Source organism: Podarcis raffonei, chromosome 3, assembly GCF_027172205.1.
Source record: "Podarcis raffonei isolate rPodRaf1 chromosome 3, rPodRaf1.pri, whole genome shotgun sequence".
NCBI classification, from domain to species: domain Eukaryota; kingdom Metazoa; phylum Chordata; class Lepidosauria; order Squamata; family Lacertidae; genus Podarcis; species Podarcis raffonei.
In genome coordinates, this window is record NC_070604.1 from 100,797,808 (window position 1) to 100,819,403 (window position 21,596).

The 21,596-nt window shown below is 46.6% G+C and overlaps 1 protein-coding gene across 1 annotated transcript in view; it reads left to right on the plus strand.

The window, feature by feature from the left end:
- Positions 1-19,417: 19,417 nt before the first annotated feature.
- Positions 19,418-21,596, plus strand: part of PKDCC (protein kinase domain containing, cytoplasmic) — a 41,041-nt gene continuing 38,862 nt past the window's right edge. Inside the window, exon 1 of the mRNA XM_053383306.1 lies at positions 19,418-20,432. Within this exon, the coding sequence (XP_053239281.1) occupies positions 19,692-20,432 (741 nt within the window). The 5' untranslated portion in view covers positions 19,418-19,691. The remainder of the gene's footprint in view (positions 20,433-21,596) is intronic.

Consider the following 21,596-nt stretch of genomic DNA (forward strand, 5'->3'; position numbering starts at 1 on the left):
ATGGTTTTCCTTCAGCCACTATTTTATTAACTCCTAGGGCTGCAAAAGGTTACGCAGACAAGATTTATTCTTTCATAAACTGTGCCTCTTTGTCCTTACGATTTACTTGTGCTTAGATGCTCTATAATTCTCTCCAGATTGTATGACCCTCCTTGCCGAGAACTGTCCAGTTTTTACATCTCAAAACTTGTGAGCTGGATCAAAGAACTGCTTCAAATGTGACAAGTATCCAACATGGATAGCCGTTTTATGAAAGAAAAAAGTATGTTAATCATGCATGGGTCACCAAGCACAAGAATTCCACATGCCTATTTTGCTGTGTGTTCATTAGGAATGGGAGAAATTTGATTCAGTTTGTGTTTAAAGATGAACCTACCTAATCCATACTTTCTGAAACAATATGCAGTCCTTCAAGGTTTGTTCTTCTCCAAATTGTGCCATGCAGTCTTCCAGCCAAGTAATGGGTACAAAAATGCAGAGGCATGCTCACTATGTGAAAATTCACTTATCCAAACATGAAGAATTATGCCCAAACCTTGCTCCACAGATTCAGATATCCGAACAGCTGGAGTCTGCCCACTTCCTTACTTCCTTGCTTGAACAGCTGAAGAGAAAAACAGAAGCTGCCTGGGTGAAGGCTGGTAGTGGATTCTTACTGCAAGAAACCCAAGATGCATCACTGTGAAGGAGCCTGATGCCTTAAGAGAGAATATTATGAAAGTGATATACAGGTGGTACATGACCCCAGTCAAGCTTGCAAAAATCTATCATTTGCCCGATAATAAATGTTGGAAATGTAAGGAAAATGAAGGTACATTCTTTCACCTTGGTGGACGTGTCCCAGGATTAAGGCTTTCTGGGAAATGATATATAATGAATTGAAAAAGGTATTTAAATATACCTTTTTGAAGAAACCAGAGGCCTTTCTCTTGGGCATGGCTGGCCAAGTGGTGCCAAAGAAGGACAGAACTTTCTTTATGTATGCTACAACAGCAGCAAGAATACTCATCGCAAAGTATTGGAAGACGCAAGATCTACCCACTCTGGAAGAATGGCAGATGAAACTGATTGACTGTATGGGACTGGCAGAATTGATGAGCAGAATCCGTGACCAGGGAGAAGAGTCGGCTGAAGAAGATTGGAAAAAAATTAAGGACTATTTACAGAAATACTGTAAAATTAAGGAAAGTTAAACGGTGTTGGATTGAAATTGAGTGGTTTCTAGCTGTAATGATATAAAGGAACATAGATGGGGGGAAAAAAGGTTTGAAAAATAAGGTAATGTTATAAGCTGTAATGCTTTAAATGAAGGATTTGCTGAACAAATAACCTTAATTGGGATACAAGGAGGAGAAGTATGAGGAGGTCTGAGAAATTTGTTATTTAAAAGTATGGTTTATGAATTTTATGTCTTTTTTAATGTTTTTGTTTGTTCTGTTTCTGTTTGTTTGTTTAAAAAATTGGAAAATTTAATAAATATTCTTTTAAAAAAAAAGATTTGCATGTTGGGTACATCTGCAATATATACTTAATTGAACTGTTGTAATACGTTAACCAACAAATGGTACTAAAGGCACTGACGCCTTCACCCGAGCCTCTTTCAACAGCTAAGAAAAGGAAGAGCTAGGCTGGTTCACCAGTGGCACTGGGAGCACATAGGTTTTCTTTTCTGGTCCAGAATTGTACCTATCATTTTTCTCAGGTTTGTGCATGTATAGATCCACAGAGTAGGAGAGAATTTATCCATGCCTACTGCTAACCAAAGGTTTACGTATGCTTTCAAGAAAGTATATTTTATTTAACAGAATATATAAATTGCATAAATTTGATTTACATTTTCAATTCAGGGTTCCCCGAAGCATTATGCGCAGGAAATAAAATAATAATTAGCATAAGTTGGTGCAAGAAACTCAAAATAAATGTAATGTCTAAATCACCTCTTGCTTTCCAAGTTTATGAGACAGCTGTTCATAGGTGTCAATGCATATTGTCATTAGGAGCATATGAAATGAAGTTCCTGCAGATGGCATGCAAGCTCTGCAGTTCTTCTTTGCCTTTCAGAAGTCAAATATTGTGTGTGGTTCCCCCCCCCCACCAAAGAGTGAAATAATATAAACAATAGTCCAAAGTCTAGAACTTCCAAGGATTTCTACTTCTGAAATACTTGTTGCCATGCCTCAGTCTTACGTACTTACAGACCATTCTGGAGGTCCGTTCGTAACTGGAAACCGCTTGTAACATGAGGCGCACTTTCTCTAAATGGCGCCTCCTGCTGCTGCTGCGCCGCCGGAGCGCGACTTCCGCTCGCATCCCGGGGCAAAGGTCGCAACAAGAGGCATCTACTTCCGGGTTAGCGAAGCGCGTAACCTGCAGCATTCATAAGGGGGACGGTACGTAACATGAGGTACCACTGTACCTTGTATTTAATATTATGGTTTACTCCCTCAAATATTGATTAAAAAATAATTATGGAGTTAAGGCCATGTGTTCACCCATGTTCTTGGTGGATCTCAGACCAGAGCACCCAGCATGAAGGTGTACCCACATCCACGCAATATTTTTAAAGCACATGGCTTCCTCCAAATACCGTATTTTTTGCACCATAACACTCACTTTTTTCCTCCTAGAAAGTAAGGGGAAATGTCTGTGCGTGTTATGGAGGAAATGCCTACGGGTGGCATGCCTACGGATTTTCCTCCTCTAAAAACTACGTGCGTGTTATGGTCGGGTGCGTGTTATAGAGCGAAAAATACGGTAATCATGGGAACCACAGAGCTACATTTCCCAGCAACTACAATTCCCAGAATTCTATGGGGGATGTAATGTGCTTTAAATATTTGGTGTGGGTGTGACCTAACTTTCATCTCCAATTTGTTTCCTTTGTTGATGATCACGGATGTGTACCTCTTTATCATTCTCAATGCTGCCATTTGGGAAGCGACAAATTATTTTCACTAAAGGGAAGTTGAGATATTGCTGCAGACTTGACCATGCTTAGAAAGGGAGCCTGGTTTTAATTTTTCTGCATTGGCTTGTTAAACACTGGTCACAATAGGGATTGTTGAGATCAAATAAGGAACGAATGTTTAAAATGTTTTTAAAAAACCTTTCTCCAGCTTTTCTAAAGGGGGATGCTGAGATAAATAAATGTTATCTTCCGATAAATAAATAAAAGGCTAACATGAACAAAGAGCAGCCAGAAGCCGCCCAACTCTGACTATGTCTTCCATATGTTGCAAAAGCCACCCCTCCCCAGCAGAAACAAGATAATATCTGTTCATTTAATTTACATTGGAACTGAGAAAGAGAGACCAGGTTTAGGAGAATCTAGCAATATTTTGTCTGCCTGACCTGGATGCAGACTTTGGAATTGCTGCTGTTGTTTTTCCTCACCTAAATCTAACCCTTCCTTGTGGTAGCAAACACATATTCCTGATGTGTTAGGAACTGTGTTTGCTGCTCTCTGTTAACTCCAGCCAGTAGCTTTGTTTATAAATGCTTGTTGATTTTCCTTCCAGACTAGTATAATTAAGTACACTCAAGACAGCTGGTGCAAATGCACTCCTGATTTCGAGTTAGGTGTCTGGAGCAGCCGTCCCAGTCCATTAGGCAGAGGTAAGCAAAGGCATTGATCAGTTGCAGATCCAAAATGGGCTCACAATAGGAAACGTGGACCTGCTAATGTTTTCTGTCTTTTGAAAAAGCACGTCTTGAACATCAAAGTTTTCCAGATTTGTTGTCTTCCAAAGGCCTGCTTCCAGACTGAAAGGAGTGGAGTATTTTGTGGGATGTGTCGGGAACTGATATGCTGAAGGATGAACACAGACTTTCAAATGGAGCCCAGAGTGAAGAATGACATAAAATGGAACAAAATCCGTGGCCCATTTTCATGTGTTGGAAAACATGTGTTGGCAGTTCCATTTCTGTCTCGGCTGCAGCGTTTGTCAATGCAATCATGCATATGTCCTCTATGCAGTTAAACACAGGCACGTAGAAAGCTGGGACTGGAATCCTGAGCATACTTCCTCGTAGTCCTATTGAACACAGTAGAGATTACTTCTGAGTAAACATACATAGGGTTGTTTGCTAGTGTCAGTCTTAGAACGAGGTTGGGACCATTGTTTTTTCCCCCATGGAACCTGCACTCCTATGGAACTGATGGGCTCTCAATGTTGCAGGAATTGGCAGTGCCCTTGTGGTTGACAAGCCAGCATGGTCAATGGTCAAACTTGGTCAATGGTCAAAGGCTCATCACCCCATAAACCCCTAGAAAAGCAGCCACAAGGAATTGTCCCAGATCATAAAAGCAATTGTTCTATTCATTGAGTACATGCATATCTTACTCTTTCTCTAGGGGTTGAGATACAACAGGTGTCCCCTATCTGTACAAGGCAATTCATAAAATGATGGTGATAATGTATGATGTTGTCCCATTTTATCTTTACAACAACCCTGTATAGGTAGGTTGGGCTAAGAGATGGCAGCTGGTTCAGGTTTGAGTCACCATTTGAACTGACGTCTCCATAGTTTAACTCACACTTTCCATTCAGTCACCCTGTTGGAGCATGCCTCTCCCATGTAAAGGGTATGGGTGAACAGAGCTGTTGGGGCCGAATCCTAGTTTTGTACAGTTCTATATCACACAGGCAGTCTCCAGGAGTAAGGCAGGCTCCCCGTATCTGACTTTGTCCAACAATTCATGGAGAGCAATGGATCTAGTGATGCAAGGAGTGGAACAAATCTTTGGCACTTACCATGCTCATATGTTGCCTTTATGCATAAGCACGTGTGGCTGGTTCGTTCAGCTTTCAGCTCTATGTTACTGGTTGCCACTACCTGTCCCCTTCTCGTTGGCTGGTCTGGAACTCTTAGATCCCTTCATTCCAAGTCTGAAAAGAGATGATCCTTAGGTAGTGGGCATCCTTGGTAGCCTTAAGATCAGACCTGCAGAGCTTGTTACCCACCAAGCCAATCACGGTTAGATAGCCAGGAGGTTGTTAAGCCTCAAGATCTTACTGCTGTCCATGACTGCAGAAAAACAACAACTAAACAAAGGTCCACATACCAAACCAATCAAGAAGTTAAGCCATCTGGCAGGCCACAATACACAACCAATGATGTGTGTTCAACTTAGTGAGTCACAAATTGAGCATGCCTGCATTTGAGCTATCTTGTCCCATCTGTTATTCCATATTAATCTGTGGCTACATCAGATTCCTTAGCCTAGAGAAAAATAACCTCAACTATCACTGAGGTCACCCCCAACCCAAGCTGAGTCCAGCAGACCTGGGTTAAATTTGCTGTGGAATTTCATGCCTTGATGAGTCAGTTCCCCAGGAGCCTTTCACTTCACTGAAAGAATGTGCTAGGCACACTCTGTTTGAATGGTCCCGCTTCTCTGAGCATGCAGACTTGAGTGGTACAGGCAAAGAATTTATGAAGCTGCCAAGAGAAGCCATCATGCAACCTGAAGTTGGGTGTCAGCATATACTGAGGACACCCAGTCCTCTTTATTGTTTGAGGACATGCTGGCCTGGGTTCTGGCCACTGTAATTGGGTGAATGAGGGTTAATAAACTGAGACTGATCCCTGACAACATGGAGGTACTCTCCATGGGCAGTTCTTGGCTCCATAGCTTGGGGAGGGGGAGGCTTCTAGATCCAATTTTGTCACTAGAACCCCAGGTATCTTCAGTGGCTCGAAGTGCCTTGAGCCACCTTGGCTTGCCAGCTATAGTCTTTCCTAGATAGAGATAATCTCTGGTCATGGTAATCCATGCTCCAGTAACCTCCTGACTGGATTATAAGACATTCAATGTGGGGCTGCTCTTGAAGACATCCCAGAAACTGCAATTGGTATAGAATGCAGCTGCTACACTGTTAGGCAGTGCCCTGGTTCGAAATCTGTCATACTTCCAGCCAATACATTTCCTGTCCATAAGTGCTATCATATTGTTTTAAAAGTATGGTGTGAATGTGGACAGTGGACAGCCTTCTTGGAAATGTGGACACTGCTGACTCGTGGCATTGGACCTAGCCCCAAGGGGAAGGAGAGGCTCATAGCTCACTGGCAAAGCATTTGCTTTCCATGTCGAAGATCCCAGGTTCAATCCCTGACATCTCCAGGTAGGGCTGGAATTAGGGTTGCCATCTTTGTTCTGACAATATACAGGGCAGGGTGGGGAAGTTGGGGGATGATTCCCCCCCCCCATCTGGTGCTGAAGTGACTTTAGAGCAATCCATTACAATCCACTGCAGCCTAACAGGATGGTCCCTCTGGAATTGGACCTCCCATCCAGGGGCTTCTTACCCATAGAGGCTAGTGGTGCGGGGCGCCAGGGCGCCAAGTTCTGGAGGGCGCCAGGGAAGAGGCAGAGGCTGGATGTGGCACCTCCTGGCATCAGCTCGCCAGCCTCGCCCACCTCCGCCATGCCACGCTGAAGCAGCACCACGCCCGGAGCCTTCATCTGCTGTGGCCAGCTGGGCCGAGAGATGCCGCTTCCAGCCTCTGACTCTTCCCCGCCAGAGGAGTCGCCCTCCAGCCGCTGCCCGCCTTCTCCAGCCCCGCCAGCGCCGTCCTCTCTAAAAAAACCTCTGGGAAATGGGGGAGGGGGTGCCGGAGGGAGCTTTGCACCACGGCACCGGATGTGCTTAAGACAGCCCTACACCCATCCAAGTTTGTAAATCTGTCTGTTCTTGGCTACCCAGACCTTAAATACTTGACCTTTCACACACCCTTTCAAACATATGCATTTGGAGGCAGTCCCTAACTTGGCAGAGAGAGAGAGAGAGAGAGAGAGGACCTGAAATACAGGACAAAACTATATCATTACAGGACTTAGCATTTTACATTGAAATATGGGATAAAAAGGTAAAGGTACCCCTGCCCGTACGGGCCAGTCTTGACAGACTCTGGGGTTGTGCACCCATCTCACTTAAGAGGCTGGGGGCCAGCGCTGTCCGGAGACACTTCCGGGTCACGTGGCCAGCGTGACAAGCTGCATCTGGCGAGCCAGCGCAGCACACGGAAACGCCGTTTACCTTCCCGCCAGTAAGCGGTCCCTATTTATCTACTTGCACCTGGGGGTGCTTTCGAACTGCTAGGTTGGCAGGCGCTGGGACCAAGCAGTGGGAGCGCACCCCACCACGGGGATTCGAACCGCTGACCTTTCGATCGGCAAGCCCTAGGCACTGAGGCTTTTACCCACAGCGCCACCCGTGTCCCCGAAATATGGGATAATCCTCTATTATATTCAGGACAGGCAGCAAACCTAGCCTGGAACTGACTCCTACCTGGAGAGCTGCTGCCATAGGAATGAAGAACCTCCATCCAGATCCAGTGGGACTACACCTCCCATCATCCCTGCCTGCACTGAGGCTGATGGGAGTTGGGAATCCAACAACATCCAGAGAACCACGGCTTCCCCATCCCTGGTGTAGGCACCACAGTGCTATGTGGACCAATCTTTTCATTCAACATAAGGAAGCTGCCTGCTTACCTCTTGGCTACTGCACTGCCATTCCTTTTCCGTCAGCATTGTGCAGTGAGCAGAAATTCCCCTCCACGCTTCCCTCCTTTTCCTCAGCGCCTTCAGGCTTGGGAATCATCCAAGGAAGCCCGCTGCCTCCAGACACAGGGAGAGAAAGGGAAGCTCATCCTCACCAAACACATCATTAACTTGCCAAATGGTTTGCTGGGAGATAGGCAGCAAGGAAGCCAATCTGATATAAGGAAGCCCCGTGCTTTGGATTTGGACAAGACGGGGGGGGGGGTACGCATGTCTGTGTTACCAGTGGCATCATCTGTCACCTAGGGTTGTTTTGAGGACAAAATGCCACCCTGTGTTCCTTGGCTTGCTCCCAGGTGACCTGGTTATGGAGCAGTCATCCTGATTTGTTTGCGGGCAGGCTTTATGACTCTGACCGTTTACTGAACATGTATCCCAATTGGTCCATTGGGAGTAGCTGCGAGCCACTGCATTGTTACCCCACCCTGTCCATTACATTTCCACCCTTGTTTCCTCACTGTAAAAAGTCCAGTTTTGGAAAGGAGGGGAGAAGGTTTCACCTAAGAACATCTTGCTAGATCAGGCCAATGGCCCGTCTTAGTCTGCCATCCTGTTCTCACAGGCGGCCAACCAAATGCCTGTGACAAACCAGCAAGCAGGACCCCGAGCCCAAGAGCCCTCTCACCTCCTGTGGTTTCCAGCAACTGGTATAGTGGTACCTCGGGTTACATACACTTCAGGTTACATACGCTTCAGGTTACAGACTCTGCTAACCCAATAGTACCTCGGGTTGAGAACTTTGCTTCAGGATGAGAACAGAAATTGTGCTCCGGCGGCACGGCAGCAGCAGGAGGCCCCATTAGCTAAAGTGGTGCTTCAGGTTAAGAACAGTTTCAGGTTAAGAACGGACCTCTGGAACGAATTAAGTACTTAACGCGAGGTACCACTGTATTCAGAAGCATTGCTGCCTCCAACTGTGAAGGCAGAACATGGGCATCATGTGATAGCCCTCTCCATCAGTTTATCTAACCCATTTTTAAAGCTATCTAGGTTGGTTGTCATCACTGCCTCCTGGGAGAGCGAGCTCCAAAAACTAACCTGGTACTCAAGAAGATGATGTAATTGTTCCTTCTATTGCTGTATTTTAATATTCTGTTGGAAGCCGCCCAGAGTGGCTGAGGAAGCACAGCCAGATGGGCGGGGTATATTATTATTATTATTATTATTATTATTATTATTATTATTATTATTTGCTAACTTGCAGCTGCAACTCTCCAGCATTTCATCTCAGAGCCCCTTCCAGCCCAGATGCCAGGGACTGAACCTGGGGCTTTCTACACGAAAGGTATATGCCCCATTGCTGAGCCACGGCCCTTACCAGCATTTCATAGAATCACAGAATTGTAGAGTTGGAAGGGACCTCAAGGGTCATCCAGACAAACCCCTTGCAATGCAGGAATCTCAGCAAAAGTATCCATGACAGATGGTCACCTGACCTAGGCTTAAAAACCTCCAGTGAAGGAGCACCCACAACCTCCTGAGGGAGACCGTTCCACTGTGGAACAGCTCTTACTGTCAGAAAGTTCTTCCTGATGATTAGTCTGAATCCCCTTCCTTGTAGCTTGAATCCATTGAATCAAGCCCTGCTCTCTGGAGCAGAGAAAACAAGCTTGCTTCATCTTCAATGTGACAGCCCTTTAGATGTTTAATATGACTTTAAATTAAGACATGATGCTATATGACTTACAATATAATACGATAATCTTTATTGTCATTGTCCCATACAGAACAACGAAATTGAAAAAAATCTATATCAGACATTCAAAAACCAACAAGCCTGCTATCCCAGCCTGGTTAGCCCCTTAAAAACTCTGATACCCCATAATTAAATACAATATACTCCCATAGAGACTACCTTACACTGTGTTTAAAACCAAAATCGCATTTGAATAGAAACTGTTTCTCAGGCGGCTAGTCCTAGTCTTTATAACCCTGTAACTTCTTCCAGAAGGCAGAAGCTGAGAAAGATCATTTCCGGGGTGCGCACTATCCTGCACTATCTCTGCAGCATTCTTATGACACCTGGAAGCATAGATTTGATCCAAGGTGGGAAGAGTGCACCCAATTATTCTCTCCACAGTCTTTACAACCCTGGACAGCATTGTTTTGTTAGATGGAATATTATAATTTTTAAAGAACCGGAGAAATTAACGATGGCATATCTGAATAGTCTGAAGCAGTCACCTCATCAAATGCAGGAGGGGGCCTGTCAGAGCATCAGACAGATACTAAGGTGGGTGGGAATTATCAGAAATAACTATTGCTTTCATAGAATCATCGGCTTGTGGAGTTTGAAGGAGCCACAAGGGTCATCTAGTCCAACCCCCTGTAATGCAGGAATCTTTTGCACAGCGTGGGGCTGGAACCCCTGCCCCTGAGGGGTTAAGAGATTAAGAGTCTCATGCTCTACTGATTTCTCTCCATTCAGCAATCTCTCATACTCCATTCTTGAGTTTCCCTGAGCTGCCTGGCTGGCTACTGTGAGCAGTTTCTGGATTAGGCAGATCTCTCCTCTGATCAAGGAGGGTGTTCTTGCCTCCTTAATTGCAGAAAACTAAATTAAAAACAACAGCAACTCATTTTGCTACCAGCATGTGGTCTTCAAAACAGCCTCTCCTCCTGGCTGTTTTCTGCTCCTCCCCCTTCCCCCCACAACTTGGCCTATTGACATTCCTGCTCCTGAACCACCTCAGGTAAGATTGTAATGCAAAATACCTGGCTAAACAAGAGCCTTCCAATAGGGCAGAGTTTGTTCCATTATCTGATAAGAAACCACCAAGGGGGAAGAAGCTTCCATTGTGTTCTCAATGGGAGGTTTTCCCTTTGCTTATGTGTGAAAGCTGCTAATCCCTCTCTAAATGGGTTCTGTGATTAAGAGGGGAGGGATGGGTAAATAGCTGTTAGGTGTCTGGAAGCAACGCCAGCCGTCAAGGGAAATTATAACCGTGAAGAAGCCAGCTCTGTGTAAAAGAGGCTGATAGACTGTTCCTTCTCCACATGGTGGGCTGCTTGAAAAAATGAAAGCACAACCTGAAGAAAGAGACAATGCACTTACTTTTGGAAACAAAGTAAATCTTTAATAATATATATATAAAATCAGGAGCAGGACACCATCTCTGTCTTGTCTCCTGGAAGGGATTTAACAAGATTGTCATGGTGTTGTTGCATGTGGAACTCAAAAGTGATTTTGTTTGTTTATTTTTGCATCTGCCAGCTCTTGGTAACATGGATGTTACACACATCTGCTAAGAAGTATATTCTTCTTCTATATTCATTTATATTTTCCTCTTCCACTTTCTGTCCTGGAACACAGGAAACTGCCTTTGATGATGATGATGATGATGATGATGATACTCTGCCCATCTGGCTGTGTTTCCCCAGCCACTCTGGGCCGCTTCCAGCACATATAAAAACATAATGAAATATCAAACATTAAAAACTTCGTGATACAGGGATGCCATCAGATGTCTTCTAAAAGTTGTGTAGTTCTTTATCACCTTGACATTTGATGGGAGGGTGTTCCGCTGCTACTGAGAAAGCCCTCTGCCCTGTAAATTTAAAGTGCTATGATGCCCCTTTTAAATAGTCCTGGCTTCTCCTAGAGAATCTTGGGAGATGTAGTTTGCTAAGGGTGCTGAGAGTTGCTAGGAGACACCTATTCCCCTCACACAACTACATTTCCCAAAGTGGTTTAACAGTCAATTCCTCTTTACAGGGAATGCTGAGAACTGTAGCTCTGGGAAGGGAATAGGAGTCTCTTAACAACTCCTTGGCACCCTTGTTGTTGTTGTTGTTTTGTCGTTTTGTCGTGTCCGACTCTTCGTGACCCCATGGACCAGAGCACGCCAGGCACTCCTGTCTTCCGCTGCCTCCCGCAGTTTGGTCAAACTCATGCTGGTAGCTTTGAGAACACTATCCAACCATTTCGTCCTCTGTCGTCCCCTTCTCCTTGTGCCCTCCATCTTCCCCAACATCAGGGTCTTTTCCAGGGAGTCTTCTCTTCTCATGAGGTGGCCAAAGTACTGGAGCCTCAGCTTCAGGATCTGTCCTTCCAGTGAGCACTCAGGGCTGATTTCCTTCAGAATGGAGAGGTTTGATCTTCTTGCAGTCTATGGGACTCTCAAGAGTCTTCGGCGATCAGCCTTCTTTATGGTCCAGCTCTCACTTCCATACATCACTACTGGGATGTAGTGATAGATGCACCCTTAGCAAACTACAGTTCCCAGGATACTTTGGGGGAAGCCAGGACTGCTTAAAGTGCTTTAAAAGTATGGTGTGAATGTGGTATTCTAACAGGCAAGGACTCATCACAGAGTCAACCTGGGTTAACAACATTAACAGTCTTGGGATCTTTCTAACCAATGAACACCTTTCTTCCAAGTGGGGTGGAGACTCAGTATCAAATAGTGCAGCAGATGGTAAAAAGCATAAGTACATAATAATATTGCATGTCTGGGCAGGGTTTTATATATATATATATATATATATATATATATATATATATATAGCAAGTGCTGAAAACAGTACAATGAAGCATTGCACTGGGTTGGACAAGATGAGCTTCAGGATCCTTTCCAACTCTACAATTCTAGGATTCAATAGGCTGGGAGTTCTGGAGAACAGGAGCTGCCATGTTAAAATTGGCAAAGCAACAGAAAGCTGTCTTGTGTGTGCGGCAGATAAACTGCAGCAGGAGCCTGGACCCCCAAAATTTGCCTGACCACTCTTGAGGATCACAGAAGATGGGTGGCTTGGCATTTTGCTTTGGAAAATGATGGCCCCATCAAACACCAGCAGGTGGCGTGTTATTGGTAGACTCTTGGCTTGACATCTCAATGTGTCTTGGTCCTCTTTGAGCCTCTTGTGTCCATTTCTGCTCTCCCTCATATTATGCAAGCGTCTCCCTCCTTGCATCTGTCATAAGGATGGTATTGGAGCACCATGAGATGTGCAGACTGTACTCATTGGGACCACTGACCTGACTGGGTTATTAAGTCTCTCAGATGAGAGCCCTTTAATGCTGATGCATAGTGGTACCTTGGGTTAAGAACTTAATTCGTTCTGGAGGTCTGTTCTTAACCTGAAACTGTTCTTAACCTGAAGCACCACTTTAGCTAATGGGGCCTCCCACCGCCACTGCGCCACGGCTGCACGATTTCTGTTGTCATCCTGAAGCAAAGTTCTTAACCCAAGGTAATATTTCTGGGTTAGCGGAGTCTGTAACCTGAAGCATATGTAACCTGAATCGTATGTAACCCGAGGTACCACTGTATTATCCTCACTCTGGGCTGCTGATATTTAATTTGTAATAGGATGCGGGTGGCGCTGTGGTCTAAACCACTGAGCCTCTTGGGCTCAGACCAGAAGGTCGGTGGTTCGAATCCCCACAACGGGCTGAGCCCCCATTGTTCTGTCCCTGCTCCTGCCAACCTAGCAGTTCAAAAGCACACCAGTGCAAGTAGATAAATAGGTACCGCTGTGGCAGGAAGGTAAACAGCGTTTCCATGCACTCTGGTTTCTGTCATAGTGTCCCGTTACACCAGAAGCGGTTTAGTCATGCTGGCTACATGACCCGGAAAGCTGTCTGTGGACAAACGCCGGCTCCCTCGGCCTGAAAGCAAGATGAGCGCCGCAAACCCCTAGTCGCCTTTGACTGGACTTAACCATCCAGGGGTCCTTTACTTTTTTTATTTTTATTTTTACCTATTTAATTTGTGTAACCTGATTGTTCCTTTCTATTCCTAGCGCAAGGTCTCAGGACCAAACTTAACTGTACAGTGGTACCTCAAGTTAAGAACTTAATTCGTTCCAGAGGTCCGTTCTTAACCTGAAACTGTTCTTAACCTGAAGCACCACTTTAGCTAATGGGGCCTCCTTCTGCTGCCGCGCCACCGGAGCACAATTTCTGTTCTCATCCTGAAGCAAAGTTCTTAACCTGAAGCACTATTTCTGGGTTAGCGGAGTCTGTAACCTGAAGCGTATATAACCTGAAGCGTATGTAACCCGAGGTACCACTGTATAGCTGTTTCTCCGGCATTTTCACATTTAACCTCCCACTTATGTTTGAAACTCAATTTAAAAACATTGGGATGGTGCTGGGTCTCAAACATCTTGTTCAGTGGCTCCCAAAATGGGTGGTATCACCCCATGGAGGGCATGGTTGGATTACCTAGGGGGCGCTAAGAAGCAAGGAGGCAGCGGGGGGCAGCAGCTCTGGGGGTGTCAATGATTATCAGACTTTGAAAAAGCTGCTGAGTTCATCAGTTTTGTTCAATTGATTAAAGGAAATTGTTTAAAGTGGATTTTGAATAAAGGTGCAATTAATTGTTCCTGTTTTGGATTTTATTGTGTTGCAATCTTCCTTAGTGGGCTGTGAAAAGTGCTATTCTGAACGATGCTTTTTTAAAAGGGGTAGGGGGCACTGGAGATGAGTTTATGGGACCAAGGGGGCAGTGGCCCAAAAAGGTCTGGGAACCAGTGGCCTAGTTCACTGAGAGTTTGATCAAGAGTGCTTAAATTCAGGCATCAGAGTGAAGGATAATGAAAAGGAAATATGGCATGGGGGAGATCGGCAACCTCTTCTGAGGGCTCTGCATGCGTAATCTAAAACCTTCATGTTTGTCTAATTAATACGTAGCATATTGAGTGTATCATCCATGAGTGCTTCATTAAAAAAAATACTATTTGGAGACTTGAAGTTATTAAAGTTAGAAAAGGCTGAGGTGGGGGGGGGGAGAGACCCTGAGGGTCTTGGATGAGTCTGCCCGCTTGCCTTTCAGATTCTCTCTGCAAGTTATCTACCAGATTCCCACCCTCTTTTAATTACCGCTTCATGGTTTACATGCCGTCCAATTAAAAGAATATTACATTTAAATCAGGAACATATTGTTGATGGGAGTTCAGATTCAGATTCACTCTTGGCATCCTCAGCTTGTCACTAGAATTTCACTGTGGCTCTGGAGTCTTGGATGAGATGTGGATCCTACCAGAAAAGAGGCGTGGCGAGTTTTCTGGTACATGTGCTATATCAAATTGGTAAAATATGTGGTGCGATGGTTAGCATGATGGACAAAGACTGTATCAACCGAGGCACAGATCCCCACCCAATCATGAAGCTCACTGGCTTCTTTTAGGCTAGCCAACGGTTTCCCAAACTTGGGTCTCTGGCTGTTTTTGGACTACATCATCCCTAGCTAGCAGGATCAGTTGTCAGGGATGATGGGAATTGTAGTACGTAAACTGCTGGAGAACTAAATTTGGGAAACCCTGGTAGTCAGTCCTACCGCCAGGGCTGTTTTGGCAATAAAATTGAGGGGGCAGGGGAAGACCCATGCAGATCACTTGAGCTCCTTGGAGGAATACATAATACATATGGTAATAAAAATATGCAGTGGTACCTCGGGTTAAGTACTTAATTCATTCAGGAGGTCCGTTCTTAACCTGAAACTGTTCTTAACCTGAAGCAAAACTTTAGCTAATGGGGCCTCCTGCTGCCGCCGCGCCACCGGAGCACGATTTCTGTTCTCATCCTAAAGCAAAGTTCTTAACCTGAAGCACTATTTCTGGGTTAGTGGAGTCTGTAACCTGAAGCGTATATAACCTGAGGTACCACTGTATATACTATTTTAGAGAATGATTGGGCTGTGTAGCCACCTAAGTGCTACCTACCATATTTTTTGCTCTATAGGACGCACTTTTTCCCCTCCAAAAATGAAGGGGAAATGTGTGTGCATCCTATGGAGCGAATGCAGGCTTTCGCTGAAGCCTGGAGAGCAAGAGGGGGGTAAGTAGGCTTATTGGTCTACTCTGAGTATGGCAGAGTATTCCACAATACTTGGTCAATGACACTAAATGCTCAGTTGCTTGTTATTGTCAAATGGCCCTTGCCAACTTGGGGAATGAGCTTCTGCAGATGATCTCAGTGACTGAGCTGGGATATAAATGCTCAGGCTGTCCCTGACTTATTCTGGACCTACGTTGCTCAGGGTTTTGTAACCTAATAGGAGAACCTTGAGCCCAGCTTGGTAGTCGATGGGAGGCCAGTGAGGATGCTGTAAAAATGGTGTCCCATGTTCTCAGCCAGATGCTCCTACTAGCTGTCAGGCCACTGCATTCTGCATCAGCTACAGCTTCTGACAATCCATTACTGTCCAAAAATAATCCTAGGTTTAACCAGATATGGGCAAGCATGCAGTAAAGATTAATCCAGTCTAATTGCAGACCTCAAGGCTTCAACATCCTGCCTGGTTTTTGTAACCCCCTTTCCCTTATTCCCCTTAACTCCTGCTTTGGGTAACATCTCTAGCCCAATGGAAAAAATGATGGCACACTTGACAGCTTGTGCACCATTTTGTTACATTTTGTTTGGTTCGGCTGTGAGCATGCACAGGTACATTGTCCAGCTATGGATTTTAGAGCCCCCCTCCTGCTTATGGGCAAATGCAGCTGCCTTAAAAAGTAATAATAATAAAATCTTGTTATTCCCCTGAGTGAGTCAATGAGTCAGTCATTCCCAAATATTTCTATACAGACAGATAAGTCACTGTCTCCTCACTGTAAATCTCCATTCATTTTATTTATCTCTATACATACAAATAAGTGTCTGTGTTCTGTATGGTAGACCACACATATGTGCTTTTCATACATTTCTCCTTGTCCTTGAAAACAAATATAGGTTTATGACTTTCTCAAAGAAGTCAAATTCAGCCTTAATTGTAAAACCACACAGAACTCAACCCTGCTGATGTAGATTAAATCAACTCCCAAACTGCATAGTCTCATCCCAGACACACTTTTTTACTTGGAAGCAAGTCCAGTAGAAATAAACAGGGTTTCTTCCCAAGTCATTAGGGGATCTTTATGGTGAGGCTAAATACACTTTCTCAAAATCAACAGGACATATGCACACAAACATATTTAGGATGGAGACAGCAGAGTACAAAGGGGGGGGGGAAAGTCCAGTCTCCTTTACCTAAGCTTAACTTTGGAGGTTAGATCAAAGTGGCAAAAGTGAAGGCGTGAATGACTTGTGCATCCACAGTTCACACTTCTGATGAATCTTGTGGGGTTCTTGTGGGTTTCACTTTCAGTAATAAAAGCCTATTTTATATTACATTAATAATACAATACAATACAATACAATACAATACAATACAATACAATAATAAATGGTAGCTATAAAGTTTATTTAAACCACCTTCAAAGGCCCATGGTTTGTTTCAAAAGAAAGTTTTAAAAAGCCTGGGTGGATAATCAAGTCTTAACCTAGTATGGAAAATATTGTAAGGAGGAGGTTAGTGAGCTTCTCTGTGGATACTATTTTTTAAGTGGGGTGCCAGCACTGAGAAGCACTCCCCCTTCAGTAGCCACCTGAATTCATAAAAAATAGTAGCCACAATTTATAAAAATTTAAGAGAGGAATGCATTGCTGATGGAGCTGTTTTCCTCCCTTGCCTTTCCACCGAAGACCAAAACTCAGGAGGTGAAATTAATTGATTCTGCTGCCCGCAAATCTTCCGGCTGGTGGCAACTGACAGTTTCAACGCCACTTTCTTTTCTGTGGGTGACATGAGCGGCACCACACTCCGCCAGCCCTTTTTCTCAGAGGACTGGATTCGAGCCGGCTGCCTGGAGCCGCCGCCCTTCTCCCCAGCTCTGATGCGCTCTCCCTTTGTGTTTGCTAATTAGTTGCTAACAGCGCCGTCATGCAGACCTTGATGGATAAGCGCACCATTAACACCCAGACCCTGCAATTCACGTCCTAGCTGAGCCGGGGAATCAAGGCCAGCCCCAGCCCGAGAATTGTAGGTTTAGCATTGCAGCTTTCTCTGAGGACCAAGACACAGGACCGAAGTTTTTGTGTGTGGAATCAACTTCTCCTCTTACCAGAGAAATCGATCCACGCGCAATATTTGAAGAGGAAGGTTTAAACACTCTGTCGCTAATTGAAAGTTTGTAGCTCTTCCGCCCCTGAGATAAAACCTCACAATTCTTTGTTGATGGATATGCAGAAGTAAGTCCCGCGGGATGAATCTCAGTTCTATTACCAGCATAACATTTGTGTCTAGTGGGGTTTACTCTCAGGTAAGTATGTCTGAGATTGCAGTCTCAGGCAATCCCATTAACCTCAACGCGATTTACTTTTGAGCAGATAGGCACACAGGGGACTGAGCTGGGAAATCTGAAATATTCACTCGCCTTAATGAAAGGCGCCCGGCCCATTTAAGACTCGCCTAGTTCGCAAGTCCGGAAAAGTAAATTTTCTGTTCGCCTCATTTAACACCCTCGGCCAACCTAATCGCGGCGATTTATCGCGGCATTGTTGCAACCGTGTATTTTAAATCGGATTTATGTCTCTCCCTCCAGGCAAAGGCGATTCAGCGCCGATGGCTGAGCCCCGCCTCCCATTTACACAAATGGCTTTCCAAAGGACCCATAATTTGTAGGTGTTATGGGGCTGGCTGGTGGGGGGTGGGATAGGGGAGGTAAAGTAAGGTTGAACTTCATTCAGTAGCCTTAAAATGCGGTGATGCTGAACACCGACATGTTCAGAGTAGACCCATTGATTTCAGTGGGCCTATCCTAAACGGGACCAAATCTGGATCCTACCCACTGACTTTAAGGAAACCATCTATGTTTACACGGGAGTAAACTCGACTGAGTCCCGTGAACCTTGTTTCCTTCTCACGTAAGCAACCATCGATATTTGATATTGATCTCTAGCAGTACAACCGCCAGCTGCGAGCGTGGCACAAGCACAGTCTGAAATAAACGTTTATTCCTGTTTATTACAAACAGGCATTTGTCCATAACTTTAAATATGTACAAATTAATAGGGAAAGCGGTTAATCAGCGCTGCCATAAAGAATAAATGACCTCATGCAATTCTGAAGCTGATATTCGGTTTGGGACATATTTTTGAAAGGTCAGCAGTGGGGGGAGAAAAGCAACTTTCCTCGTCTCACCCATCCTTCTTCTGCTGCCCACTTCCCTGGCTCACATCGGCATTCCGACGTGGGCGCTGCCTGTTCCACAGAGGCTCCTTCACGCGTATGATTCATGGGACAATGTCAGGAGGGCGGCAGATGAAGGGGCGCGGCGGGAGGGTGAAAGCGACGGAAGTATCTGGACAGCTCTTGAAGCATTTAAAAATACACCCCACCCACAAAATCACCACTTGATCATAGATAGAATCGTCACAGCATCCTCAAAATAAGAGGTTTGGAAAAGATAGAGGATGTCAGTTCGTCCGGCTACGACACGCGCACACGTGCGCTAGAGTAAAGGGATGAACTCCTGTCTTCAGATAGACACCCTGGGGCAGTCGGATCCCCAAATCCAGAAAGGTCGAAGCAGAGAAACAACCTTCCAAGACACCCATCCCTACCTCCCGCCCTCCGACTCCTGACGCTTACAAGCTCTACTTTCCGCATTCCGACGACCCCCTTCCCTTCCCTTCCCTGCGGGTCAGGCGGCGATGCCGCGAACCAGCCGCCGGGCAAAAAGGGGCCCCAACCACGGTCCCATTCACCGCCGTCTTCTGCGGGCGACACCGTTATCGAGTCCGCGGCAGCCTCCTCCAGGAGCCCCCTTTCCTCTCCTCCGCAGAAGCGCCCTCTGGGACCCGTAGTCCTCCCTCCCCGCGCTCTCCATTCTCCTCGCCGAGCGGGAGACTACGTTTCCCATCCACCCCCGTGCCGCCCTTCGCGTTCCGCGGGCGGCGCCGAGCCGCCAATCAGGCGGCGTCACCAAGTGTGCAGAACGCTCGGAGGATTCCAAATACATTTCCCTCCCCCGTTCCAAATGCGAACTCCCCTCTCCCTCCTGGCAGGGGTGCAGCTAATAATAAGCGCTTCGGGGAGGCTTTATAAAGGCGGCGCTGGAGGAGGCAAGTGTCATGAGGGTGGCAGGGCAGCGGAGCGGCGGCCGGGCAGCGTGAAGAGGCGGCTGGCGGGTGCTTTTATTTTTGGGAGAGCCGCTGGTGGTTTTCTTTCCTTGGCCGTCGCTGCTGCGGAGCTGGAATGTTGCAAAGGAGCTCGCGGCAGCCAAGCTGATCAGCAGCGGCAGCAGCGGAGGCAAGCAGCGGCGAGCCGCGATCGCTGCCCTGCCCGAGCTCTCCGGGGCGATGAAGCGGCGCAAGCTGGCCGTGGCCGCCGGCTTCTGCATGTCCTTCCTGCTGGGCACTTTGCTCAACGTCCTCTTCATCCCGGCCTTTGATCCCCAGCAGCAACAGCAGCAGCGGCAGCAGCTCAGCGCGGGCGTCACGCACTCGCTGGCGGGCTCGCCGGGGGAGGCGGGCGGCAGCAGCAGCAGCAGCCGCCCCCTCCCCGAGGACCTCGCCCGGCAGATCCGAGAGCGCTACGAGGAGGTGCTGCGCTACCAGCCGCCTCGGGAGGCAGCTGCCGCCGGCGCTCGCCTGGCAGTGCGACCCCTGGAGCGGCGGCTCATGGATCTCGCTCCGCAGCGGCTCTCTTCCTCCTTGTCTTCTTCTTCCACGGAGCGCAGCAGCAGCAGCAGCCGCCCCAAGCTGCCCGGATCCCGGGCTCCTTCCTGGGGCGGCGCGCCCTGGGACCACCCGCGAGCGCAGCTGGAGCTCTCGCTCGGCCCGCTGGCGCTCGGCTGCCGGGACATCGGCAACGTGAGCAACGTGCACTACCTGGGCTCGGGCTACACCAAGGCCGTCTACAGAGCCGTGCTCAACCGGAGCCTGGCCGTGGCCCTCAAGTCCGTCGATTTCGGCGGCCACGACATCGACAACTGCGTCAAGCTGTACGGCTCCTTGGAAGGCTGCTACCGCCTGGCTTCCTACAAGATCGCCAAGGAGATGGTCTTGTTGCAGAGGCTGCGACACCCCAACATCCTCCAGGTAAATTGGGGGGGATCGCCGGTGTGAAGAATTGGGGGGGAGGTAGAGAGACGCAGACAGACACACTGGTTTTATTCTTTATTAATTGTGTGAGCGATTGAGTGGAGCAACCCAGTTAAACCTTGGGGTTGGATTTTTTGTTGTTGAGATCCTGCCTTATTCATGGGCAAAATTGTTTAGACGTGTATTGCATTAGGAAAAAAGGGGGAATTTTGGGAGGGCATTGTACTGCCAATTCCCGGCGGGGCTGTATTCTTTGCTTCTGGAATAATGATGTTTTAATTGGGCTCTCTTGGAACTGGCGGGTTTGTGGAAGGAGAGTTAATCTGCACCACAGTCCTCCTGACGCGTCAAGTTAGGGAAGTTTACTAGCGAGGCCGGCCACGTGCGACCTCTCGCTGTTGCTGCTCGCTCCTCCCAAGGCGAAGATGGCACCTAGGTGTGATTTGCAGTGTGATTTGGGATCGAGCCGTCTGGCAGCACATCCGAGACCCGTTTGCTTCTGGAAGTTCCCTTGCGATCTGTCCGAAGGCAAACATGCGCTGCCATGCTCTCCAACCCAAGATTTATAGTTCTAAAGCCCATTTTGGTCACCTATGAACTTCATTTGGAAATAAATGATATTTTGGGTGGGTGTGACAGAGAACTCTCTGAATTTGCACTTCCAGGAAAAAGTGAATAGGATCAGGTCTCCTGATTTGGGTTAGACTGCTTTCCCGATCCTCGACACCTAACGCTGTCTCCTCACAAGGAAGTCCCAGTGAGTTTCGTGAAACGTGTCCTTATACAGTACTTAAGGTCCCGGCATAAACTGCAGCCTAAATCCTATGAGATTTGCTTCCTTACGTTAATGTGCCAATTAAATCGCTTTGGTTAATCCACAGGTTGCAGTCCTAAACGCGCAGACTTGGGAGTAAGCTCCATTGAGTTCAATGGGACTTCCTTCCGTGTATACATGCATAGGATGTTGCCGTTCCTCCGTGTGTTTGGGGGTCGGGATGCTTGAGACAGCTGTTCTGGGGGTATTTTCCCTAAACTTCGGAAATTCTAATCCGATGGGGGAGAATGCTGGATAAATCAGAAGTATTTGGCTGCTTTTATTGCGCTAGAGAGGGCCGCAATCCTGAGGAAGCCCAAATTGGAAATATTCTAGTGGGTTTAAGA